Source organism: Chiloscyllium plagiosum, unplaced genomic scaffold (genome assembly GCF_037043375.1).
Source record: "Chiloscyllium plagiosum isolate Xiang-an unplaced genomic scaffold, Cpla_swu_hap1 HiC_scaffold_35, whole genome shotgun sequence".
In the NCBI taxonomy this organism is placed as follows: domain Eukaryota; kingdom Metazoa; phylum Chordata; class Chondrichthyes; order Orectolobiformes; family Hemiscylliidae; genus Chiloscyllium; species Chiloscyllium plagiosum.
In genome coordinates, this window is record NW_028270173.1 from 52,237,373 (window position 1) to 52,264,291 (window position 26,919).

At 47.7% G+C, this 26,919-nt stretch overlaps 1 protein-coding gene across 1 annotated transcript; it reads left to right on the plus strand.

Annotated features, from left to right (window-relative positions):
• The first annotated feature begins 628 nt into the window (after positions 1–628).
• Positions 629–26,919, plus strand: LOC148140871 (cytochrome P450 2K1-like). The gene is made up of 9 exons (XM_087979618.1): positions 629–829; positions 5,731–5,893; positions 8,032–8,181; positions 15,716–15,876; positions 16,908–17,081; positions 18,435–18,576; positions 21,131–21,315; positions 23,936–24,077; positions 26,343–26,919. The coding sequence occupies exons 1-9, from the start codon at positions 638–640 to the stop codon at positions 26,519–26,521; spliced, it is 1,488 nt and encodes a 495-aa protein (XP_087835744.1). The 5' UTR covers positions 629–637; the 3' UTR covers positions 26,522–26,919.

Below are 26,919 nucleotides of genomic sequence, written 5' to 3' on the forward strand. Positions count from 1 at the left end.
GACCTCCCATTTTAATTCCCCTTCCCACTCCCTTTCCAACACGACCAGCCTTGGTCTCCTCCACTGCCACAATGAACCCAACTGCAAATTGGAGGAACAACACCTCATCTTCGTCTGGACAGCCTCCAGCCTGGAGGACTCAACATTGGGTTCTCCAGTTTTAAATAACCTCCCTCCCCAACCCCCCGACTCCCTTCCCAACCCCTCCCCCATCCCTTCCACTGCTCCCTCCCACCAACTGGATTCATTCCACCCATTGACCAAATGGGTTGTACCCTCTACCTGTCTTCACCTATCCCCATTTCACCACCCTGCCCTCACCACCCCCTTTATCTGCACCCCACCCCGAACACCCACCCCTAGTCCTGAAAAAGGGTTACACCCGAAACGTTCACCTCTCCACCTCATGATGTTGCCTGGCCTGCTATGGGATTACAAGAGAGGGCAGCACCGTTTCTATGCCAAGAAGCTCAGGTTACTGTGTACCCAAATGTTTAATGGAATTTCACAGGGAAGGTGGGGCTTAAAAACACTCGGTGAGACAAATCAGGAAAACAGCTTGTTGTTTGCCAGTCGGGGACTGGACTGAAGGACATAACACACTCTAACGTCACTGGTACCTGAGCACTCTGACACAATGGCTCTCCTCAAGCTCTTCCCCACAGACTACACCTTGGCCCTATCGCTGCTGGCCCTCTTTCTCTTCCTGGTCGTGTCCGTAATTCGGCGGCGAGTTCCCATGAATTTCCCTCCTGGACCAAACCCGCTTCCTCTGATCGGAAACCTGCACCAACTGGACCTCAAAAGGCTGGACTGGTCTCTCATTGGGGTAAGTGAGAATCCTTCACTGGGGGACTGTCTGAGGGATGGGGCGGTGTGAGGGAACAGCTCCCAAGGTGAAGCTCACAGAGACCGAGAGAGACACAAACCGAAGCAGATCCCTAATCCCTGACCGAGGAATCTGTTAGCCCTGGGGGCTGTGTTCTGAGAGTCTCTGATCTCTGGTCGGACTTTAATTCTAAACAGAACGGGAGGCAGAAAAAAAACAAAGCAATTGCAAAGTTATGGCACCTCAGAGAGTGACCAATCTGGGAAATGTTCAATTTAATTAACGTGACAGTAAAGCGAGAGCGACGCTGGACGATGGTCCGAATGGCCTCTGACCATGCTGGATTTGGTCTGAATCCTGAAGCCTATTTGAGAGCTTATCAGATCCTGACAACCAGATATTTAAAGCAGAGAGGGGATCGATATAAAATGATGGAAGAAGATTTGGGAGAATCAAAAATCTCTGGATTTTTTATTTCAGGCCATTATAACCAGATAATGACATTGTGAAAGTTCAGGAAAACACCTGAATTCACATCCTGATCAAAAACCTGATCAAAAACCGAAGTGAGGTCAGTGCAAAGGGAAGGGACTGGTTTGTGAGAGTGAGTGTTCCTTTGAGGACTATCCCAGAGCCAAGTGCCCATCAAATACGTGTCACAAGGGAAAGAAAAAATAGTCTTAAAATTCAGTCCAATAATCATGAACAAAATGCGGACTGATTTGTCTTTTTGTTTTGCAAATACAATCACCGCTTCCCAACGCAATTTAAAGTGCAAGGGGCCATACCACCAGAGGGGGGCCCAAGGTTGGGAATGGGGTGGAGGAGGGTTGCAGGGGGAGGATTGGGAAAGCAACAGCTCTAAGGAATTTGGGACTTGGGAGATATGGCATGATTTGGAGGAGCCGGTGTTGGATTGGGGTGGACAAAGTTAAAGCTCACACAACACCAGCCAATAGCACTGCTTCTGCATCAGGTGGTTGTGGAACAAACACAGTATTTATAGCAACAGGATTGCAGTGTCATGGAGTGTCATAGTAAACAAATAAAGATCCAGTCTTTCATCTTTTAGAATGATCATGTTCGTTTCAGTTCTTTCATATGTAAATCCTAGAACTTCTTTTAAAGTTACATTCTCGAGGGATCTTGAACAATAGGTACCACCTCAACTCAGATAATGCATTGAAGGTGTAAGGTTAAAATCTGTCGGTGTCCCAGTTTACAGAATCTGACATGTATTTATGCAGTTTTTGAACAAAATAAAATGTAATACTTCAAGTACAAACTCACCCAACAAACATATATTCTGGATTAGTGTGTGTGTGTGTATATATATATATACATTCAAAGTTTGTGAGAAGATTTGTAGCTCGGGTGCTTGTTGTTGTGGTTCTGTTCGCGAGCTGGGAATTAGTGTTGCAGACATTTCGTCGCCTGTCTCGCTGACATCCTCAGTGCTTGGGAGCCTCCTGTGAAGCGCTTCTGTGATGTTTCCTCCGGCATTTGTAGTGGTTTGAATCTGCCACTTCCGGTTGTCAGTTCCAGCTGTCCGTTGCAGTGGTCGATATATTGGATCCAGGTTGATGTGCTTATTGATTGAATCTGTGGATGAGTGCCATGCCTCTAGGAATTCCCTGGCTGTTCTCTGTTTGGCTTGTCCTATAATAGTAGTGTTGTCCCAGTCGAATACTGGCCAACATTGGCCTTCTTGGTCAACGTTAAAGCCAACGTCCTGTTTCTGCAGGAGTGTGGGATACTGCACCTCAGCAGCTACATGAGATGCTCGAGCTTGTGGGCCCATGGGCCGTCAGTTTGGTCGGGGGTCAACGATAGCCGCGCCTCCGGCCTGGGTATCCTGTTGAGAGGAGGCAACTTCACCATCTCCGAGGTTAAGGAGGTGGTGGACGGGCGCCTCCTCGTCGCTGACGTCATGTACAGGAATGCTCCCCTGAGACTGATTAATGTGTACGCCCCAGTGGGTAAGAGGGAACAGTTGGCCGTCCTGCAGCAGCTTCCACTGTTGCTGGCTACGTCCAGGCCAGTCAGCCTGGCCAGAGACTTCAACTGTATCATTGATGCAGATGGACGATCCGGCGGGGGGGACAGTAAACTGGACGCCACGTCCAGAGCCCTGATGGACACGGTAAAAGATGCCAAGCTACACGATGTCTTCAGCGCCCCTGCAGACGGAGCGCAGCGTAGATACACCTGTCACGGGCAGACAGGTCTATCCGCTCAAGGATAGATTACCTGTTTGTGTCCCGAACGCTCTCGGTCAGATCCACCGACGTCAAGCCGGTATTCTTCTCTGACCACTGCCTCCTGCTGGCCGACTGTCACCTACAGGACGAGCAGTGGGCTGGTAAGGGAATGTGGAAGCTGAACACCAAGCTGTTGACCCCGGGAAACATTGAGGAGCTCAAGAGGGACTACGCAGGTTGGAGAACCGTGAAGCCCCTCTTTGAGTCCCCAGAGGACTGGTGGGAAACAGTAAAAGGGAACATCAAGAGGTTCTTCATCCTCAAAGGTGTTCAGGAGGCGAGAGAGAGGCGGGGAAAACTGTCCCAGCTCCAGGAAAGTATGCAGAACCTGCTCCTGCTGCAGACGATGGGGGTGGATGTCACGGAGGACCTCAAGGAGGTGAAGGGCCAGCAAGCCTCGCTCTTTGCTTCGGAGGGCTCCAAGATAATCTTCCGGTCCAGAGTCCGCTCGGTGGAGCAGGAGGAGACGTGCTCACGTTTCTTCATCCAGAAGGTTGACAAAGAGAGCTCCGAGCTCAGCAGCCTGAAGGAAGAAGATGGATCGCTGACGTCATCTCAGGCTGACGTCATGAGGATCAGTAAATCCTTCTATACCAGTCTGCATGACGCGAAGCCGACCGACAGCGCGGCCTCCCAGTCGTTCCTGTCCTCTATCACGGAGGTCTTAGACGACAGAACACGCGAGAGGCTGGACCAGCCGCTATCTCTGGATGAGCTGACCAAAGCCCTTGAGTCCTTCGGAAAGAATAAAACTCCTGGAAGTGACAGCTGACCGGTCGAGCTCTATTCCGCTCTGTGGGACTTGATTGGCCAGGACCTGCTGGAGGTGTATGTCAGTATGCTTCGGGCAGGTACCATGAGTGAATCCATGAGGAAAGGCATCATCACCATCATCTACAAGCGGAAGGGGGAGAGGGAGGAATTCAAAAATTGGAGACCCATCTCACTATTGAATGCGGATTATAAAATTTTGTCAAACGTTATCGCCAACCGGGTCAGGTCTGCTCTGAGATCGGTGATTCACCCTGACCAAACCTGTGCTGTACCGGGCAGGAAGATCGCTGAGAGTCTCGCACTCCTCAGGGATACGATCGCCTACGTGCAGGACAGAGGGTTGGACACCTGCCTGATCAGCCTGGACCAGGAGAAAGCCTTTGACAGGATATCACACAGGTATACGAGAGATGTTCTCTCCAAAATGGGCTTTGGGGATATTTCTAACATGGGACAGGAAACAAGGTGGAGGATAAGCAGATGGATACGTGCCAGGGGATATGGCATTTGTGGGGGTGAAAGTTTGGGGGAATTAGGCTCCTCAGAGGTTAGTAACAATTCTGGAGCAGTTGAGACTTGTCCAGGCCGGATGGTTTGCACCTGAATAGAGGCTAGACCAGCGTCCTGATGGGATAGTATATTAATGTTATTGAGGAGGGTTCAGATTAATTTTTCGGGGGGAATGGGAATGAGAAGATAACACTAGAGAGGAAAATCCAGGAATTGGAAGAGACAGCTAGCAAGAGAGTGAAAAAGGTTACTTACATTCTGAGTAAGAGGAACAGCAGTAAGGTCTAAATGACCATCACTGAGCCTACCCATGAATTCATGGAGTGTGGTCAATGATATTGGTGAGCCGCTGATGCAGATAGCCAGCCACATGGGAACATGACAACATGGAAATAAGTTAGACCTTAATCTACAAGGAGAAAGTATTGCTGTTCCTTCAGTGTCACTGGCTCAACAGTGGGTGTGCAAAGAGACTTGAGAGTTTGGGTGCACAGATCATTGAAATATTGTAAGTAGGTTCAGAAAAAAATCAAGAAAGTTGGTTGAATGTTGGCCTTCATACCTGGAATACAAAAGGATGAATAGATTATGCTGCAGTTAGACAGGACCCTGGTCAGAGCCCACGTGGAGCACTGTGAGCAGGTCTGGGCTCCACACCTCAGGAAGGATGGAATGGTCTTGGAGGGAGCACAGCGAAGGTTTACAGGAATAATACATGTCCTTCAGGGGTAGGTTATGAGGAGAGATGATCCAAATAAGGCCTGCTTTCTCTTAAATTTAGAAGGATAAGGGGTGATCTGATCAAAATCTTCGAGATTGTTAACATGAAAAGGGTGGATAAAGATAAACTATTTCCACTGTTTGGAGAGTCTCGAACGAAAGGACACAGTCTGGGCCAGACCGTTCGGGAGGGAGATATGAGAAAGGGTGGTAGAACACTCTTCCACAAATGGCAGTGGGTGTGGGATCAGTTATTAGTTTTAAACCTGAGGTAGATACATTTTTATGAAGCAAAACCATGAGGGGATATGGGCCAAAGGCAGGAACATGGAGTTCGGCCAAAGATCATTCATGATGTCATTGAGTTGTGGAGGGAGCTTGAGGGGCTGAATGGCCTCCTTCTGTTTCTATGTTCAACATTCTGGAATTCCTTTCCCAACACCATTGAAGGTTTACCCACCTGCACTGCAGTGGGTCAGGAAGGCAGCTCACCAACACCTTCTAGAGGGAAAATACAGATGGGCATCAAATTCTTAAGAATTGGGGATTAATATTCTTTCCTTCATTTTTCGCCCCTGACTTGTGCTACAGCTGATTAGAAATAAAATCTTAATGAAATAAATCTCTCTTTGTTAGCTTGCAGAGAAGTATGGAAGTGTATTTTCAGTGGAGCTCGGCCCGCTGAAGGCAGTGGTGTTGACTGGTTACGACACAGTGAAAGACGCTCTTGTGAATCACGCTGATCAATTCAGTGGGAGGCCACACTTACCGATATATGACGCAGTTTCATTCCAAAGTGGTAATTTCCCTCTTTCATCTCTGTGTTACTCTTTGGTCATTTCTGTCTTCAACTCAGCTCACCCGATCATGCTGGTTAAAGTGACACAAAATGTTCTGGAATTGAACTGTAGCCTTTTAGCCACTATTTCCCTCAATTTATAAATACCCAAGCTTCTCATTCTCAATAATCCTGGGTTAGGCCAATGTTTATCAGTGATTACAACTGAAATGGTCCTGCTCCCCTGCCCTTTCCCTGCATCCCTGAAAAGCCTTTCCCTCGTCAGGCACTTATTCAAATCTTTTTTGAAAACTTCCATTGAATTTCCATTGATCAGGCACTTCTGATCATCACCATTCAATGTGTCTTTCACAAACCCTCTTTGTTTCTTTTGCCATTGCTATGAGCTCTGTGCCATCTGATTCTCAGTCCTCCAGCCAATGGGAAACAGTGTCTTTTCATTGACTCTGACGAGATCCCTTATGATCTTGGATATTTCCATCCAAAAGCTCACACAACCTTCTCTTCTCCAAGGTGAACAACACCACCTTTGACAAGTGATCATCTATCATTCGTCTGATGGTGACCCTCGCTCAACCATTTCCCAACAATGTGGCGCTCAGAATTGAATACATTGCTCCACTTGAAGCCAAACAAATGTTTTATTAAATTTCAACGTAATTTCCTTTGGTTTTGCTGAAGAAATACACATTTTGACAATCGGAATTCTTGCAATGTGCTAGAAAATGCCAAAGTAATGCCAACCAAAACTTGTGCTGCGTGAGAGGAGGGCTACTAGCAATTAAAATCATTACATTTCACATCCACAGAAATACATAGTGCAACTTCGACATCTCATTCAAAACCCCAATATGCTCGAGCTTCCTGCTGTCATAGTAAATGGCAGGGATCAGATCCCGAGCTGCTAACAGACCTCACACCCCTCCCTTGGTTAAGCTGCTGGGTTGGCAGTCAGACCCTGTTACCTTCCTACTTTTTATTTCCTGCCAATTGGCCACTTGCCAATACCTTGCTGTTTCAAGGTACTGCACTTCTCCCTCACCTCCCTCAATATAATGGGAGTCATTGAATACCTGGGACAATCCCCTGCATCAACAATTTGACGAACTCCATAAATGTTGCTCAAGCTACAGAACATTAACCTTCACATGATATATTCGAGTTGTTCAATATTAAATCAACAAATAAAAAGGGCACATTTTACTGTGGGACAACCTTAAATATGAACTGACAAACACAGAAATTGGGAGTCATAGATCATAGAGTCATAAAACACTGAAACAGACCCTTCGGCCTAACCAGTCCATACTGAACGTAATCCCAAACTAAACTTATCCCACTTGGCTGCGCTTGGTCCACATTCCTCCAAACATTTCTTATTCGTGTACTTATCCAAATGCCTTTTAAATGTTATAACTATATCCATTTCTACCACTTCCACTGGAAGTTCACTCCACACACAAACCGCACTCTGTATAAAACAACTGCCCCCATGTCTTTTTTTAAAACCTTTCTACTCACATCTAAAGAATATGCCCCTTGCCTTGAAATCCTCCATCCCGGGGAGAAAAGACACTTGCCATTCACCTTATCCATGTCCCTCATGATTTTATAAACCTCTGCAAGGTCACCCCTCAACCTCCCACACTCCAGTGAAAAACGTTGCAGCCTATGCAGCCTCTCCCCAAACCTCAAACTCTCTAATCCCAGTAACATCCTGGTGAATCTCTTCTTAACCCCGTCCAGCTTAATAATATCCTCCCTGCAACAGGGAGAACAGAATTGGGCAGACTATATCAAAAGAGGCCGCTTGGTTACAAAAATCAGAGGGAAGATGAGATTGGGTTTTAGAGCTCTCATTGTCATCTGGAATGCAGTACCTGGGATGGTTCTGGAAGCAGGGTCAACAGGAACATCCAAAGGGGAATTGAGAATGACAACATCAAGAAGAATTTTGTGAAGTCAGACCAATGGGCTCACTCCCCCAAAGAGCACTCATGGATACAATGACCTTCCTCTTGGTTGTAGAATGGTGTAATTCTCAGGAAAGAAAAGGGTGTTAGAAACCTGGGGTTTGGCAGCACTCACAGCAGAACCCGTGTACGATATTTGATCAGCTTTTCGTGTGTCACTTTCAGGCGTGATATTCAGTGAGGGGAAGTTGTGGCGGGAGAACCGAAAGTTTGTGATCTCAGCTCTCCGAGGATTTGGCATGGGCAAGAAATCCATTGAAGACAGGATCAATGAAGAGGCCAGCTTTCTTGTCAATGTGTTTGAGAGTCACAAGGGTGAGTGCTTGGTAGGTCATGACATGCTGGGATTCATGGTTCCCTCGAAATTGACATCTACAGAAAAGATTTTCACTTGAATAAAAGATCCCAACACCAACTTCAAGAGAATGTTCCAGGGCAGCATCCACACATCAATGCTGTTGCTGCTGTGAAGATTCAGGACTGTACTTCCCCTCAGTTTAACTCAGTCCTGCCTGATCAGCAGAGACTCTGCCACTCTGGTTCTTTGGTCATCGCCTCCACGTGTTGGTGACAAAGACTCTCATGTGTACGGCAGAGATGTGGGTGTCGAGGTACCTAGACTTGCTGAGCTATGGCGGTGGTGAGGCTCCCAGGTCAGTCACTGTTAGGGTGGCCCTTGGGGGCCCTCTGGTTCCAGGTCCCAATACAACTTGGAGATGAGTGGAAAGCACCCTTGTGGGATTTCTTATTTTAAAATGTGGGCTGGTCCGTGCACACCAATTCCCACAGGACACAACAGGCTGTGACATTGGTGCAGTGGCAAGGGAGTTTGAAGGTAATTTGAGTCCAGACTCTGGTGTGTAAGCACGGACACAATATGGTCTGTGTCTGGTTGTCTGCTCCTGCACAAAGCTTACTGAATTGCTTCCATTCCTTCAGTGTGGACGGTGGTTGCTAAAAGTTAGGTGCGATGGGGAATTAACAGCCTTTCTCATGCTCTTCCCAACTCTCGGGTCAATTTAGGCATTTGTTTGTTTAAGCCATTGATCCATTTCACCCCTAAGATCTGTTTGTTCCTCCTCGACTTGGTGTGACATAATTGACAGGTGAAATCACTGTCGTCCCTCTCTCTCACTGAGTAGACATGACTGGTGCTGAGTTTAACCTTAAACATGCCTCAGGTGAGGGACGAGATTGAAAAGGTGGGACCTTTACAGCAATCACAGCTAGTGTGAGAATTGAGACCATGCTATGTGTTCAAACCTTTACACATGGCATTGGCACTGCTGACTGCCAGCAACATTTTGCCTGTGTCTAGTTGCCTCTTGAGAAGGAGATGGTGAGCTGTCTACTTGAACAATTCCAGTTCACGTGCTGTAGGTTGACCCACAATGTCCTAACGGAGGGAATTCCAGGAGTTTGATTCAGTGATGTTAAACAATGATACATTTCTTCCTCCCACACTCCAGTCTCTTCAGAGATGTAGCTTTGAATCCCATCGCTGCCAAGTCATTTTAAGCTGAAGGATTCTTCGTAACCTGAGGTGGAGGATGGGAAAAAATTGTGGCTGTAACAGCTGCTCCATATTGGAGATATTGCAGTGTTGGAGATGATTTCCTGGAATCTTTGGAGCAGTAATTACTGTTTATAAGCTGTTGCTTTGATTATTTGGGAAGAAATCAAAAGAACAATGGTTTTAAAAATGATGAAGCGAGACAAAGCAAATATCACATGGAAGGTTAGAAATGGAGAAATCAAACCGAAACAGCTGAGCAACCCAGGAATGACCCTGTACAGCTGTGTGACCCAGCAATGACCCTGTACAGCTGTGTGACCCAGCAATGATCCTGCACAGCTGTGTGACCCAGCAATGATCCTGTACAGCTGTGTGACCCAGCAATAACCCTGTACAGCTGTGTGACCCAGCAGTGACCCTGTACAGCTGTGTGACCCAGCAATGACCCTGTACAGCTGTGTGACCCAGCAGTGACCCTGCACAGCTGTGTGACCCAGCAATGATCCTGTACAGCTGTGTGACCCAGCAATGACCCTGTACAGCTGTGTGACCCAGCAATGATCCTGTACAGCTGTGTGACCCAGCAGTGACCCTGCACAGCTGTGTGACCCAGCAATGATCCTGTACAGCTGTGTGACCCAGCAATGACCCTGCACAGCTGTGTGACCCAGCAGTAACCCTGCACAGCTGTCTGACCCAGCAGTGACCCTGCACAGCGGCATTACCCAGCAATGACCCTGCACAGCTGTGTGACCCAGCAGTGAATGTGCACAGCTGTGTGATCCGGCAGTGACCCTGTACAGCTGTGTGACCCAGCAATGACCCTGTACAGCTGTGTGACACAGCAATGACCCTGTACAGCTGTGTGACCCAGCAGTGATCCTGTACAGCTGTGTGACCCAGCAATGACCCTGTAAAGCTGTGTGACCCAGCAGTGATCCTGTACAGCTGTGTGACCCAGCAGTGACCATGTACAGCTGTGTGACCCGGCAGTGATCCTGTACAGCTGTGTGACCCAGCAATGACCCTGTAAAGCTGTGTGACCCAGCAGTGATCCTGTACAGCTCTGTGACCCAGCAGTGACCATGTACAGCTGTGTGACCCTGCAGTGACCCTGTACAGCTGTGTGACCCAGCAATGATCCTGCACAGCTGTGTGACCCAGCAATGATCCTGTACAGCTGTGTGACCCAGCAATAACCCTTTACAGCTGTGTGACCCAGCAGTGACCCTGTACAGCTGTGTGACCCAGCAATGACCCTGTACAGCTGTGTGACCCAGCAGTGACCCTGCACAGCTGTGTGACCCAGCAATGATCCTGTACAGCTGTGTGACCCAGCAATGACCCTGCACAGTTGTGTGACCCAGCAGTAACCCTGCACAGCTGTCTGACCCAGCAGTGACCCTGCACAGCGGCATTACCCAGCAATGACCCTGCACAGCTGTGTGACCCAGCAGTGAATGTGCACAGCTGTGTGATCCGGCAGTGACCCTGTACTGCTGTGTGACCCAGCAATGACCCTGTACAGCTGTGTGACACAGCAATGACCCTGTACAGCTGTGTGACCCAGCAGTGATCCTGTACAGCTGTGTGACCCAGCAATGACCCTGTAAAGCTGTGTGACCCAGCAGTGATCCTGTACAGCTGTGTGACCCAGCAGTGACCATGTACAGCTGTGTGACCTGGCAGTGATCCTGTACAGCTGTGTGACCCAGCAATGACCCTGTAAAGCTGTGTGACCCAGCAGTGATCCTGTACAGCTCTGTGACCCAGCAGTGACCATGTACAGCTGTGTGACCCTGCAGTGACCCTGTACAGCTGTGTGACCCAGCAGTGATCCTATACAGCTGTGTGACCCAGCAGTGACCATGTACAGCAGTGTGACCCTGCAGTGACCCTGTACAACTCTGTGACCCAGCAGTAACCCTGTAAAGCTGTGTGGCCCAGCAGTGATCCTGTACAGCAGTGTGACCCAGCAATGACCCTGCACAGCTGTGTGACCCAGCAGGAACCCTGCACAGCTCTCTGACCCAGCAGTGACCCTGCACAGCTGCATTACCCAGCAATGACCCTGCACAGCTGTGTGATCCAGCAGTAACCCTGCACAGCTGTCTGACCCAGCAGTGACCCTGCACAGCTGTGTGACCCAGCAATGACCCTGCACAGCTGTGTGACCCAGCAGTGACCCTGCACAGCTGTGTGACCAAGCAATGATTCTGTGCAGATGTGTGAGACAGCAGTGATCCTGTACAGCTGTGTGACCCAGCAGTGACCCTGTACAGCTGTGTGACCCAGCAGTGACCCTGTACAACTGTGTGACCCAGCAGTGACCCTGCACAGCTGCGTGACCCAACAGTGACCCTGCACAGCTGTGTTACCCAGCAGTGATCCTGTACAACTGTGTGACCCAGCAATAACCCTGTACAGCTGTGTGACCCAACAGTGACCGTGCACAACTGTGTTACCCAGCAGTGGTCCTGTACAACTGTGTGACCCAGCAATGACCCTGTACAGCTGTGTGACCCAGCAGTGACCCTGCACAGCTGCATGACCCAGCAGTGACCCTGAACAGCTGTGTTACTCAGCAGTGATCCTGTACAACGGTGTGACCCAGCAATGACCCTGTACAGCTGTGTGACCCAGCAGTCAGCCCCCGCACAGCTGTGTGACCCAGCAGTGACCCTGCACAGCTGTGTGACCCAGCAATGACCCTGCACAGCTGTGTGACCCAGCAGGGACCCTGCACAGCTGTGTGACCCAGCAGTGATCCAGTACAGCTGTGTGACCTGGCAGTGACCCTGTACAGCTGTGTGACCCGGCAGTGATCCTGTACAGTTGTGTGACCCAGCAATGACCCTGTACTGCTGTGTGACCCGGCAGTGATCCTGTACAGCTGTGTGACCCAGCAATGACACCGCACAGCTGTGTGACCCAGCAATGGCCCCGCACAGCTGTGTGACCCAGCAGTGATCCTGCACAGCTGTGTTACTCAGCAGTGACCCTGTGCAGCTGTGTTACCCAGCAATGACCCTGCACAGCTGTGTGACCTAGCAGTAACCCTGCACAGCTGTGTGACCCAGCAGTAACCCCCCGCACAGCTGTGCTACCAAGCAGTGACCCTGCACAGCTGCGTGACCCAGCAATGACCCTGTACAGTTGTGTGACACAGCAATGACCCTGCACAGCTGTGTGACCCAGCAGTAACCCCCCGCACAGCTGTGTTACCAAGCAGTGACCCTGCACAGCTGCGTGACCCAGCAATGACCCTGTACAGTTGTGTGACCCAGCAATGACCCTGCACAGCTGTGTGACCCAGCAGTAACCCTGCACAGCTGTGTGACCCAGCAGTGACCCTGCACAGCCGCGTGACCCAGCAATGACCCTGCTCAGCTGTGTGACCCAGCAGTGATCCTGTACAGCTGTGTGACCAGGCAGTGATCCTGTACAGCTGTGTGACCCAGCAATGACCCTGTACAGATGTGTGACCAGGCAGTGATCCTGTACAGCTGTGTGACCCAGCAATGACCCCCGCACAGCTGTGTGACCCAGCAGTGATTCTGTACAGCTGTGTGACCCAGCAATGACCATGTACAGCTGTGTGAGACAGCAGTGATCCTGTCCAGCTGTGTGACCCAGCAATGACCCTGTACAGCTGTGTGACCCAGCAGTGATCCTGTACAGCTGTGTGACCCGGCAGTGATCCTGTACAGCTGTGTGACCCGGCAGTGACCCTGTACAGCTGTGTGACCAGGCAGTGATCCTGTACAGCTGTGTGACTGAGCAATGACCCTGTACAGCTGTGTGACCCAGCAGTGATCCTGCACAGCTGTGTGACCCAGCAGTGACCCTGCACAGCTGTCTGACCCAGCAGTGACCCTGCAGAGCTGTGTGATTTTGCTGTTTAGTAATAAGTATATCTGGACATTGGCGTTCATTCTGAGAAAAATGAACAAACAGTAAAATTCGAAGCTGACCTTTGAGAAACCGTGTGGGGATCTCACAACAGGGAGCAGTGAAATGGCTAGCTTTAAAGTGTAACCTTACTGTGGTTTTTGGTAAATCTACAACAGTGAGTACAAGGGGTACTTTTGATTATATGTTTTTATTAAGATCTCTCTCTTCAATAAACTTTAATGATATAAAACATAGGTACTAAATTATCCTTGTTTGAGCGGTACGACAAGGCTATTTTCTGTGTCTGTCGATTAAGGTGTAAAGATGGCTTTTAGTAGAGTGATGTGCTCTTCCTGTTGGATGTGGGAGATTGGGGAGAGTTTCCAAGTTACTGATGATTACATCTGCAGGAATTGTGTTGTTTGCGAATTCTATTGGATTGCATGGATTGGTGAGAGTGGCAGGTTGAGGAAATGAGGAATTTACAGGAGCGAGGGGTGTGGTGGATGGCAGCTTCAGGAAGGGAGAAAAACTGCACAGACAGTCCGGTAGATGGGTTAACTCCAGGAAAGGTAGGCAGATAGTGCAGGAGTCTCCTGTGGCTATGCCATCTCAAACAAGTATGTTGTTTTGGAAAATGTAGGAGGTGGTGGGCTCTCAGGGAAATGTAGCACCAAGTTTTTAGTAGTGAGACTGGCTCTAATGTAACAAGGTGGTATGTCTCCTTCAAAGTGATTTCTTGTAACTAAGAGGATTGATGTGGGCAGAGTGGTGGATGTGATCTAAATGGACTTCAGTAAGGCATTCAACAAGCTTCCGCATGGTAGACTGGTTAGCAAGGTTAGATCTCATGGAATACAGAGAGAACTAGCCATTTGGATATAGAACTGGCTCAAAGGTAGAAGACAGAGGGTGGTAGTGAAGGGTTGCTTTTCAGACTGGAGGCCTACGACCAGTGGAGTGCCACAAGGATCAGTGCCTGGTTCATTGATTTTTATCATTTATATAAATGATTTGGATGTGAACACAGGAAGTATTGTTGGTATGTTTGCAGATGATGCCAAAATTGTAGGTGTTGCAGACAGCAACGAAGGTTATCTCAGAGTACTACAGGATTTTGGCGAGATGGGCCAGTGGACGAAGAGTGGCAAATAGAGGTTAATTTAAATAATGCGAGATGCTGTAGTTTGGAAAGGCAAAGCAGGCAGGGCTTATGTACTTAATGGTAAGGTTCTCGGGAGTGTTGCTGAACAAAGAGACCTTGAGGGCAAGTTCATAGTTCCTTGAAAGTGGAGTTGCAGGTAGATAGGATCGTGAAGAAGGCATGTAGTATGCTTTTCTTTATTGGTAAGAGCATTGAGTATAGGAGTTGGGAAGTCATGTTGTACAGGACATTGGCTAGGCCACTTTTGGAAGATTTTGTGCAATTCAGGTCTCCCTCCTCAAGGAAGGATGTTGTGAAATATGAAATGGTGTAGAAATGATTCACAAGGATGTTGCCAGGTTGGAGGGTTTGAGTTATAGGGAGAGGCTGAATAGGCTCGGGCTGTTTTCCCTGGAGTGTCGGAGGCTGAGGGGTGACCTCTTAGAGGTTTATAAAATCATGAGAGGCATGGATTAGGTAAATAGACAAGGCCTTTTCGCTGGGGTAGGGGAGCTCAGAACTAGGGAGCATAGGTTTAGGGTGAGAGGGGAAAGATATAATGGACGCCTAAAGGGGCAACATTTTCATGCAAAGGGGGGTACATGGATGGAATAAGCTGCCAGAGGAAGTGGTGGAGGCTGATATGGTTACAACATTTAAAATTCATCTGGACATGTGTATGAATAGGAAGGGTTTAGAGGGATATGGGCCATGTACAGGCAAAAGGCACTAGATATAGATGAATTGGATGGAATGGTCTATTTCCATGCTGTACATCCCTATGACTATGACTCATCTAAAAGCTGCAATTTTGACTTCCTGCTTCCTGATTAATCTTAAATCTTCCCAATTCTGACAAAACTCAGCAGGTCGGGGCGTATATGTGGGAGAGAAAACAGCGTTTACCTTTCGAGTCCCCTTCTTCAGAACAGGAACATTGAATAGGGAACTGGACCGATTCCTGAAGAAGCAGGGAATAGAGGGATATGGAGTGTGTGGAGGCAGAAACGTTTTAGTTCAGAAAGGTTTCATGCATCAATACAGGCTCGATGGGCCGAAGGGCCTGTTCCAGTAATGTACTGTTGTTTGTTAAAACACTAACTCTGCTTTCTCCCCAGGGATGCTGCCAGATGTGCTGAGTTTCTCCAGCAATTTCTGTTGTCGCTTCAGATTTGCAGCCTCTGCGGTTCTTTGTTTTATATGAGTAACTTGTGCTTTGTGAAAGAGGACAATGATTGAAGTATTATTACTGTTTAGAGACCTTTTTTGTAATGGAATTCTGTGTTTATTCACAGGTCAGCCTTTTGAAACTGCACAGATTATGTATTTGGCTGTGAGCAATATCGTCTGTTCCATCATATTTGGAGACCGTTTTGATTATAACAATGAAGTATTTATCCATCTCACAAACATGGTTAATGAGAACACGAGACTGATTGGAACAGCTCCAATACATGTAATTGTCGTTTTGTGGTATTGTACTCAGGCTGAGTGTTGAGGTCATTTGCAATTTGGTGTGTGTGACGGTTTCCCCATCTGACTTGTTACAGGTTGAAGACTCTTGTTAACATTGTGTCTCAGCCATAAATGCTGATATGTGAGACAGGCTTACGTGGGCTAAATTGGAAAACGTTTAAGTGAGAAAATAAACGTGGAAAACTATTTTAAAATAAAGCAAAGAACTGCAGCATTGCTGGCAATCAGAAAATGGTTGGGAAGTTGCTGGAAAGACCCAGGAGGTCTGGTAGTCTCAGAGGAGAGAAAGTTTCAGGTCCAATGGCCCTCCTTCAGCACTGACAAAATTAACCTGGCCTGGCACTGAATGTGTTGTCACCGTAATGAGTTTTCTGAACTCATTTAGAATGATGTGAGGCATTTTATAGAATCACAGAAAGATTCCCCGAAGTGGAATCATTCTCCCAGACTCTTGATATGGAGAGGGAGTGGGTGGGGTCGGGGTGTGGGGAGGGAGGTGGGGTAATGCTTTCAAGAGATGTGATTCCCTCAGCTTCCCACATGAAGGAAAATGATGCAAGTGACATCAACCTGGGGGAGCCGGGTTCAAATCCTGCTGTGGTGGATGGCGGAATTTCAATTCGCTTTAACAATACAAATCTGGATTTAAGAGTATAATGATGAATATAATTGGCAAGAAAAGCCCAGCTGGTCCACTAATTTGGAGGAAATCTGCTGTCCTTACTTGGTCTGACCCGTATCTGAGTTTTGGAATCCATATGTAACAGATGATAGCTGATAGGTCACCCATTCTGGATGAGAGCTAAAGCATTCAAGCTAAAGCTGTAAATTTGGAGGGTTTATGGGTTGGGGTGGGGGCACTGAGGAGAGGAGAGGAAGTGCGGTGTTGCCATGACAATCTCCTATCTCCCATGAAGCATCACTGAATATAAGTAGTTGCTGCACTGACCGTGGACGAGCGATCACTGGATCCTCCAAAGGCCTGATCCTTATGTTTTTGTTCCAATCCAGCTGTTCAACTCTTTCCCATCTCTGGGATTTCTGATTCCGAGCCGCAGGAAGATTATTCAAAATCTCGTGAAGGTGCATGAAATCATTGAAGGTTTCTTCAAAGCTGCCAAAGAGACGTTGAGCGAGAACAGCATCCAGACACTCAGCGAGGCCTTAATTCTGAGGCATCAGCAGGTATAGTGACACACCTCTTCAGCACTAAGGGGAATCTCCCCAGATTTCAGACTCCACACCAGGACTTTGTGGGTTTTGATGGAGGAAGATTCTGTGTCAAACATCTGTTAAAATGTCGCTCAGTGCTGCCCCTCGTTTCTGGATACAACTACGAATGTGTAGCTTCAAGCGCTCACTATATCTGATTATTTATCTCATCGTAGTGCTCATGACATCACGTGGATGCTCAATGTGTCCAGAATATAGCATTGATGGTGTGTGAGCTTCAATCTTGCAAAAGTCAACACGGAAAGTCTCATGAGTAATATAACTGAGGAGAGGTCTTTCCTAATTTTACACATTATTTTCCCCGAACACTGCCCTTGAACTCACACCTAGATCTGTTGTTCAGTGCTTTGGAGCCACACTATTCTCATTTTGACGAGGAAATCAATCTCTTTAATGAATTTAAACCCCACATTCATTAAGTCCTGCCCCTTCATCTCTGCTTAGCTGCCAGAGTGGATTGAAACCTAATGGTGAACTCAGACAGGAAAGGCAACTTTCATTCAGAGAATTGGAGGGTGATACAGCAGAGGGGAAGGTTGCTCGGCCCATCATATCGATAGCTGCTCCCTGGTAGAGCTGTCCCACTCCCCTATTCTTTCTCCACTGCATTGTCACTTTTTTCCCTTCAAGTTTATCCCCGACTCTCGTGTGAATGTAGCTTTGTGTCTGTGTCAGGAATTCCAGTCACTCAGCATCGCATTACAGTAGAGTGCTCCTTGTTGCCCCCTCCTACTGGACTTGTCCCTTGACCCACCCTGCTCCTGCAATCATCTCTCCTTACTTATCCAGTCAAACCCATTCATGATTTCCAACGGTTCTATCGAATCTCCCCTTGATCTTCTCCCCTTCAGTAAATCTGCCCTGCCCCAGCATTGACATTTTCCCAAAAGTGTGACACCAGAACTGGATGCAATATTCCAGCTGAGGCCTCACCAGATTTTTATATATATTTGTATATAAAACAGAATGGTGTGGGTTAACTTCCTGATGTACGTACTTATTCCAACAAAAGCTGTAAAGTTGCTTTAAAGGACTTCTCGACCTGTCCCTCCACCTTCAAATTGGTGAAATCTATTGCCTCCCCAAAGCCTGACCATGAGTGAGTGTATTTCTCCTCTCTCCACTTCCCATTTCCCTGCATTGTATTCCATCTGCCAAGTCTGTCATTGTCATCGTGACGTTCATGACCAGAGGCTGGAAGGATCACTATCCTCGGGCATACATACCCCTGTCCAGACATTTATGGAGCTGAATATTTTCCTGAAGGAGGCGACACACTCTCCTTTGTTTCATTTTGTCTTGAAGGAGCTGGGAGGTGAAGATTTCGAGAGTAAGAAAAAGGATATCGTGGTTACAATCGCTGACCTGTTTGCTGCTGGCACAGAAACCACCGCCACTACCCTTTGCTGGGGACTTCTTCTGATGGTAAACTACCCAGAAATCCAGAGTAAGGAATCCTTCACTCTGTGTTTGTTAGTTTGGTGGTTGTGCCTAAATTGGCATCTGAATCTAATATAATATTGTTGCTTGTATAATTGTATCTTGTTGCTTGTAATGTCTATAGATGGTTGGGAGGGGAATGCAGACATGGTCTGATTGATGCGTTTGTGGATGACACACAGTTCAGGGGTGCTGTGGATGGTGAGGAGGATTGTCAGAGGATACAGCAGGATAGAGATTGGTTGGAGAGTTGGGTGGAGAAATGGCAGATGGAGTTTAATCCAGACAAATGGAAGGTGATGCATTTCGGGAGATCGAATGCAGGAGGGAAGTACTGCACACAGTAAATGGCAGAAACCTTTGTAGCACCAACATACCGAGGCATTTGGTGTGCAGGGCCACAGTTCCCTGAAAGTGTCAACACAAGTTGATAAGGAGGTCAAGAAGACATCTGGGCGTGCTTGCCTTCACTAGTCAGGGATAGAGGATGAATAATTAGCAAGTCATGTGGCAGTGGTGTGGTACTTTAGTGAGGCCACATTTGGAATATTGTGTACAGTTCTGGTTGCCACACTCCCAGAAGGATGTGGAGGCTTTGGAGAGGGTTCAGAAATGGTTGATAAGGATGTTGCCTGGTGTAGAGGGCATTAGCCATGAGGAGACAGTGGAAAAACTCAGTTGTTTTCACTATAATTTCAAAGGATGAGGGGTGACCTGATAGATGTTTACAAATTATGAGAGGCATGGATAGATGGAGTCCTTAATGACAGTTCCTGGGTGACATCAATTTAAGGTAAAAGGGGGTAAGTTTAACAAAAATATGAGAGCCAAATTTTTTTTACCCAGAGGGTGGTAAGTGCCTGGAGGAGGTGGTGGAGGTGGAGACAATAGTAACGTTTAAGAGACATCTTGACAATTGAGGAACAGGCAGGGAATAGAGGGATACTGACCACGTAGAGGCAAAAGGGTTTTAGTTAGAAAGGCATCACGTGTCAGCACAGTCTTGTTGGGCCGAAGGGCCTGTTCCTGGGCTCTACTCTCCTTTGTTTTGTTTTAGTCAGTCCTTTATGTTCCCTGAGGGAGGTTAGTTCCTGTCATGAGTGTCTTGGCACGTGGCATTTCATATCTACATCTGGTGCTCAAACCCACCCTCCCCTCAGGGTAAAATACTGACCCCTGTAAGAATCTGATTGAGAATAAGACAAGACATTGTCAGTCAGGAACCCAGTGACCATCAAGAGCAATACTGAAACAGCTCTGGGTCAGCACGATATTGGCCATCTCAATCAGAAACCCCTCCAATGGTTGGGATTAGAAAGAGCTGATCATTAGTGAGCCAGCAAGTGGAGTCTTCCTGAGCTTGAGCCCAAGGTGACACCTCTGGGCACAGAGGAGACAACTTTCATTGCAGGTTCCGGAATGATACCCAGGGTGACGTTCATAAAGACACAAAATCAATATTGACACATCTCATCAATCCACATTTTAAATTCTGTATTTGATTTCTGCCCTGGAATTGGAGCACAAAAACTTTATTAAACACCAGAGAAAGTGCTAGACCTGGGAGTGCAGGTTTGAAAGAGAGCAGAGCTTTCACCTGTTGACAGTGTGGCACAGTCATACTCCTGCATCTACACACCAATCCCACTAGGTGGAGCCTTGCAGTCCAGCACTGAGCTCCATTCCTGGATCGATGTTCGGAGAATTATCCAATTTATCACAATTTTCCTGAGTTTAAGCCCAGGTGAACACACCAGTAGCTGCACAGTGAACACTCCAATCTTGTGGATCGTTGTGGTCAAGGGGAACCAACAGCATGGAATGTGGAGACAGAGCATTGATAAGCCTCGAACAAGTTGTATCCAAGACCTCTCTCGCTCTCTGACAGAGAGACAAAGCCTCCCTCAGGGACATCGGGAATCCAACAGAATTGGCAGATCCTCTGTCAGTCTGATTCACTTGGGTAAATAATTACCTCACTGTCTGATTCCCAATTGGACTGAAGGCAAGAAGGCTTTATGTAGGTTGAGGTGAACAGTTATCCCAATAAACAGGTCACTGCAGAGGGGATAGGCCACTTGGATTGATTTGTTATATTTTCGATCTCGGTTGAGGGGGGAATACTCTGGGGGTGGCCCTAAAATGTCCCTCCTGGGATCATCCTGCCCCTGCCGAGTTTCCTGCCCAGCACTTTGTGGAAATTATGACACTCGACAAATCAGCACTTTCAATCGGATCCTTCTCAAGGGTAATAAATATGAATAATGGCATGGAATTATTTTAAATAGATTGTCAAATTGTCCTCAGTAGTGAACAATAAAAATTTACCTTGGAGGTTAGCACACAGTGGGTGGTATCACATCAGCTGTGTGTTTGGGGCAGTTTGATGTTTATGCCTGTCAGAGTTGATGAAGTAAAGTATTGAGAGGGGAATGTACTGGCAATGGAACTGATCGAGCCCATTCCGTGTCACTCAACAACACAAAGTTCTCCACTTCAGTTCAGTCTGCTGTAAACTGTTTCCCTCCATCCAAAGATCTTTACCTTTTTGCCTATTTCAGGGAAAGTTCAAGATGAAATTGATCGGGTGATAGGAGCTGGTCGATTCCCGAGGACAGAAGACCAGAGACACATGCCCTACACTGAGGCTGTGATTCACGAAATCCAGAGGTTTGCCAACATTGTCCCGAACCTTGCTCATTCGACAACCGAGGACACACATTTCAGAGGGTATTTCCTTCCAAAGGTATCAGAGATACAAGGCTTACTTTTCACAATTTCTGCCACTTGGAGCATTGTTCGAGACAAAAGAAACTGCAGATGCTGGAAAGCAAAATAAACAAACAGGAGGCTGGAAGGACACAGCAAGTCAGGCAGCACCAGGAGGTGGGGAAGTGGGTGTTTTGGGTGTAACCCTTCTTCAGGACTGGGGGTGGGGGTGGGGGTGGGGTGGGGGAGGGGGGTTCAGAGTGGTGAGGTGGAATAGGTGAACACAGGGAGAGGGCACGATCTGGTTGGTCGATGGGAGGAATGTATCCAGTTGGTAGCCGGAAGGAAGGGTCAATCCTAGGAATGGAAGGGAGGGGGAGGGGCTGGGAAGGGAGTCAGGGGATGGAGAGGGAGGTTATTTGAAATTGAAGAACTCAACGATGAGTCCTCCTGGCCGTAAGCTGCCCATGCAGAAGATGAGGTGTTGTTCCTCCAACTTGTGGTCTGGCAATGGTAAAGGTTGAGGATGATCATATTGGAGAGGGAGTGGGAAGGGTTATTAAAATGGACAGTGACTGGGAGGTCAGGTCGGCCCCTGTGGGCCCGGCTGAGAGGTTCAGTGAACAGTTCCTTAAGTTTACATTTGGCCTCCCCAGTGTAGAGAAGACCACATTGGGAGGACCTGATACAGTAAACTAGGTTGGAAGTGAGGCAGGTGAACCCCTGTCTGACCTGGAAGGACTGTTTGGGGCCCTGGAGGGAGGTGAGGAAAGTGGTGTACCAGCAGGTTTTGCACCTTTTCCGGCTGCAGGGGAGGTACCATGGGTTGGATGTGGGGTGATGGGGATATGTTGGTGGGAAAGTGGCACAAATCAAGGACTGTTGAAGGGAACGGTTTTTTCCTGAGGGCAGAGATGGGTGGGGAGGGGGAGATGTTCTTGGGGTTGGGTCTAGTTGGAGTTGGCCAACCTGACCTCCCAACCACCACCTATTTCAATTCCCCTTCCCATACCCTCTCCGACATGTCCATTATCCTCCGCCTCAACATTGAACTCCAATTTCAAACAACTTTCCTTCCCAGACCCTCCCCCTCTCTTCCATTGCTCCCTGCCACCCAGCCCACTTCCTACCCAAAACCCTCCCCCACATCCCCCCCCACCTTTATCTGCAGCTCCCCTCACCCCCACCCCAGTCCTGAAGAAGGGTTCTACTTGAAACATTGTCACCATGGTAATAATATTATGGTACTTTCTGAATAAATACAGGAACTGAGTTAGAAGGGAAACAAATTAAAAGGGGGAATTTCAATGTTGAGAATTGCTAATAAAAAAATCACATAGAAGGTTCCCATCACACAACCTCAATGGTGAAAAATGAGGCCATTTCTCCCATCTTATCTGTACTAGCTCTCTTTAGCATTTTGACAGAACCAAACGTCTTCCTTTCCCCCATAAGCCATTGGTCCTATTGAAATAATCATCAAGTGCTCTCCTGAATTTTTTTTTATTATTTCAAAAATATACTTTATTCATAAAATAATTTGATGGTCTGTACAATTGGTCATGCCATACATATGTAAACATGTACATACAGAGATCAGAATTTATCATTTTGTACATTTTTCTGTACATTTTTTGATCATATGCCCATATAATTAGCTGAGGCGTCAGCAGAGCCCAAATGACTGCATGGGCCTCCTGTTCTTCGTTAGGCAGGCAGTCTTTACACAGTGGTCTTTCCCCACCGCGCCTTGGCGGCAGCTGCCCCAAGCTTCAGCGCGTCCCTCAACACGTAATCCTGGACCTTGGAATGTGTCAGTCTGCAACACTCAGTCGGGGTCAACTCCTTCAGCTGGAAGATCAGCAGGTTTTGGACCACCCAGAGAGCATCCTTCACCGAGTTGATGATCCTCCAGGCACAGTTGATGTTCGTCTCGCTGTGCGTCCCGGACCCTGCCTTGACCATACTTCATTCCAAACCCAGTCACGAACTGTGGGAAGAGGTTTGATTTTAAATCTCACCTCACATTTGTGTTTTTTAAAATGCGTCAAATCGCACCTCACACATGCTTTTTTTCAAAATGTGGTTAAAATGTGCCATCTGACTCTCAATCCTGTTACAAACACTTTGCACTCATCAATGAAAAGGGTAACATTATTGTTAATGAATGAGAGGAGAGTGCTGATTGGTTGGCTCTGATTAGCAGAGATCAAAGGAAATGCACCAGTTAATGATGACTGGCGCTTAACTGCCAAGCTCTGTTTAAGTTTTAAACTGGGCAGGCTGACTATGATTGCCCTGAAGAGTGAACTGGATAAAGGCAGTCACCTGTTTTATTGAATTGAACAGGCACAATCTATGTACGTGTTCCTTCTGTCAGCAAACAGCAGGGCCCTGTGCACTAATCTACCCAGCCTCCACTGCAGGTAATTATGTCCCACTGCAGGCCAAACAGCAATTTGGATTTTAGGAATTGAGTTTCTTTAATCGTGGGGAAGAGCCGTTACATTTGACAATAAGGTGGAGTCGGTTATAACCTGAGGTATCTAGTGAAACTAACAGGATCAAGGAGAAAACTGGGTTTTCCACATCCTGCATGACTCACTCTCCATTAAACACAGGCACAGTAACACATTCAGGCTTTCTGTGTTTTTCAGGGAACGTACGTTATTCTTTTACTGACCTCGGTGCTGTACGATAAAACCCAATGGGAAAAGCCCCACCAGTTTAACCCGGCTCACTTCCTGGATGCTGATGGGAATTTTGTGAAGAGAGACGCCTTCATGCCTTTCTCTGCAGGTAACCGGTTGTAAAAGGGGCCGTGTGTTCCGTTCCTAAAATATTCCCATTTCTGAAGTGAGGCAACTGACTGTGGAGAGCCAGCTCTGATTTGAACTGGGAGCAAGCTGCAAAATGTCACCATTGGTTGAGCTCCCCCATTTGGCTCTTACTTCATCCACGGTATGTGGGTGTCACTGGCTGGGCCCAGGATTTATTGCCCCTGCCCAAGTCGCCTCTTGAGAAGGTGGTGGTGAGCTGGTGTCTTGACCCACTGCAGTCCATGCGCTGGAGACAAATGCTGTTAGGGAGGGAACTCCACGATTCTGAGCCAGCGACACTGAAGGAATGGGGAGATGGAAAAGGCAGGCCAGTGGATGTGAAGAATGTGGGATGAGCCATTATCCTATTGAATGGCAGAACAGTCTCGAGGGGCCGAATGGTATGCTCCAGTTCTTATTTCTCGTGGTCTTAAGGTCAGGATGGTGAGTGGCTGAGAGGGCCTGTAGTGTTTCAAGAAGCCAGCTCACCACCACCTTCCCAACAGGACAAATCGGGAATGCGCAATAAGTGCTGGGCCCAGACAGTGACGTTCATGTTCCATGAGTGAATAAGGAAAAGGGAAGTTAAATTCGAAGGCTATAACCAGTAATGTCAACTAATTCAGCTCAGGAGGTGCCACAGGTCCTGCGATCGCATAGGGGTTTGGTGGGCCCACACTCAGTCACAGTTTTGGTCTCTCCACCCAAGGAAGGGTAAAGTTACCTTAGAGAGAGTCACTGAGCTGACTCCTGGAACAGGGTCTCGGTGCTCTATTCCTTAAAGACATTGAAATAAGGATAATTCTTCAGGCCTGGAGAGGGGATGTGTCATAGAGTCATAGAGATGTACAGCATTGAAACAGACCCTTCGGTCCAACACGTCCATGCCGACCAGGTATCCCAATCCAATCTCGTCCCACCTGCCAGCACCCGGCACATATCCCTCCAATCCCTTCCTATTCATATACCCATCCAAATGCTACTTAAATGTTGCAATTGTACCAGCCTCCACCACATCATCTGGCAGCTCATTCCGTACATGCATCACCCTCTGGGTGAAAAGGTTGCCCCTTAGGTCCCTTTTATATCTTTCCCTTCTCACCCTAAACCTATGCCCTCTAGTTCTGAACTCCCTGACCCCATGAAAAAGACTTTGCCTATTTACCCTATCCATGCCCCTCATAATTTTGTAAACCTCTATAAGGTCAACCCTCAGCCTCCAATGCTCCAGGGAAAACAGCCCCAGCCTGTTCAGCCTCTCCCTATAGCTCAAATCCTCCAACCCTGGCAACATCCTTGTAAATCTTTTCTGAGCCCTTTCAAGTTCCACAACATCTTTCAGATAGGAAGGAGACCAGAATTGCACGCAATATTCCAACAGTGGCCTCACCAAATCCTGTACAACTACAACATGACCTCCCGACTCCTGTACTCAATACTCTGACCAATAAAGGAAAGCATAACAAACGCCTTCTTCACTATCCTATGTACCTGTGACTCCACTTTCAAGGAGTTATGAACCTGCACTCCAAGGTCTCTTTGTTCAGCAACACTCCCTAGAACCTTATTATTAAGTGTATAAGTCCTGCTAAGATTTGCTTTCCCAAAATGCAGCACCTCGCATTTATCTGAACTAAACTCCATCATTTCTGTTCAATGGACAGCCTCACAGTAAAGGAGTGTCCATTTCGGATGGGGAGAGGACAATGTTCTCTCACTCAGAGTGGGGTGTGTTTTTGGAATTCCCTGCCCTGAGGGTCTGTGGATGTTCAGTCATTGAGTAGATTCAGGACCGAGTAATTGGATCTGAATTAAATGGATAGGAGTGGGGAAGGTTTGGGAAGGTGGGGTGGAGGGAGCAGATCAGCCAGGTTCTTATTGAATGAGCAAAGAGCATGAAGGGCCGAATGTACTCCCAGCTGTTCGAGTTCTGTCTGAACAGGGATGGAGAGACACACTGTGGGAATGGAATTGCTCTCAGTTGGTGACCATTGGGATGGTTTCAGCGATGGGGGTTTGGAAGATGGTGGGCTATGAACGGACTGTGTGTGTGTGTGTCTGTGTGTGTGTGTATATGTGTCTGTGTGTGCGTGTGTGTCTGTGTGTGTGTCTGTGTGTGTGTCTGTGTGTGTGTGTCTGTGTGTGTGTCTGTGTGTGTGTGTGTGTATGTGTGTGTGTGTGTGTGTGTGTGTGTCTGTGTCTGTGTGTGTGGGTGAGGTACTGACCGTCCCCTGTTCTTTTTCAGGTCACAGGGTGTGCGCTGGTGAGGCACTGGCTAAAGTGGAGCTTTTCCTGTTCTTCACCACCCTGCTGCAGAAGTTCCACTTCCAGGCCCCACCAGGCGTGACAAACCTGGACACCAGCCCGAGAACCGGCTTAGTGTCCAACCCGAAACCCCACCGGGTTTGTGCTGTGTCTCGCTGATGGGACCCAGCGACAGGCCCAGTCGGTCTTTCACTGCTGGGTTTATAAAGGTGGGAGCTGCAGCACAAAGTGTGAGGCAGCACCAGAACCGGATTACCCTGTCTCTATGTGACGTGGCACACAATCATTTACTCTTCGTACAAATCTATATCGTCCCACCTTCACTTCTGTAACGATAATGTTTCCAGGGAATCGGCTGAGAATGTTCTCCCATTACAAAAGGAGGCAGGCATTTCATTGAGGGTTTGAATGCTCTTTGCAAATTAACTCAGACCCCATTCCAAACCTGTCTGACTGATTCATTTTGAGGTGAATCCTTGCTTTTTGGAGCATTACATTCATTGAGGTATTTGAACTGATGCATTGCAATGACTGAATGATTAAACCATGTTCCCGAA

What these genes read in the sequence shown, in the direction of transcription:
- LOC148140871 (XM_087979618.1), top strand. Translation starts at nt 638, where the DNA reads ATGGCTCTCCTCAAGCTCTTCCCCACAGACTACACCTTGGCCCTATCG. An exon ending in CGCAGTTTCATTCCAAAGTG is followed by an intron (nt 5,894 to 8,031) that starts GTAATTTCCCTC and finishes TGTCACTTTCAG; the next exon opens with GCGTGATATTCAGTGAGGGG. An exon ending in TGTGTTTGAGAGTCACAAGG is followed by an intron (nt 8,182 to 15,715) that starts GTGAGTGCTTGG and finishes GTTTATTCACAG; the next exon opens with GTCAGCCTTTTGAAACTGCA.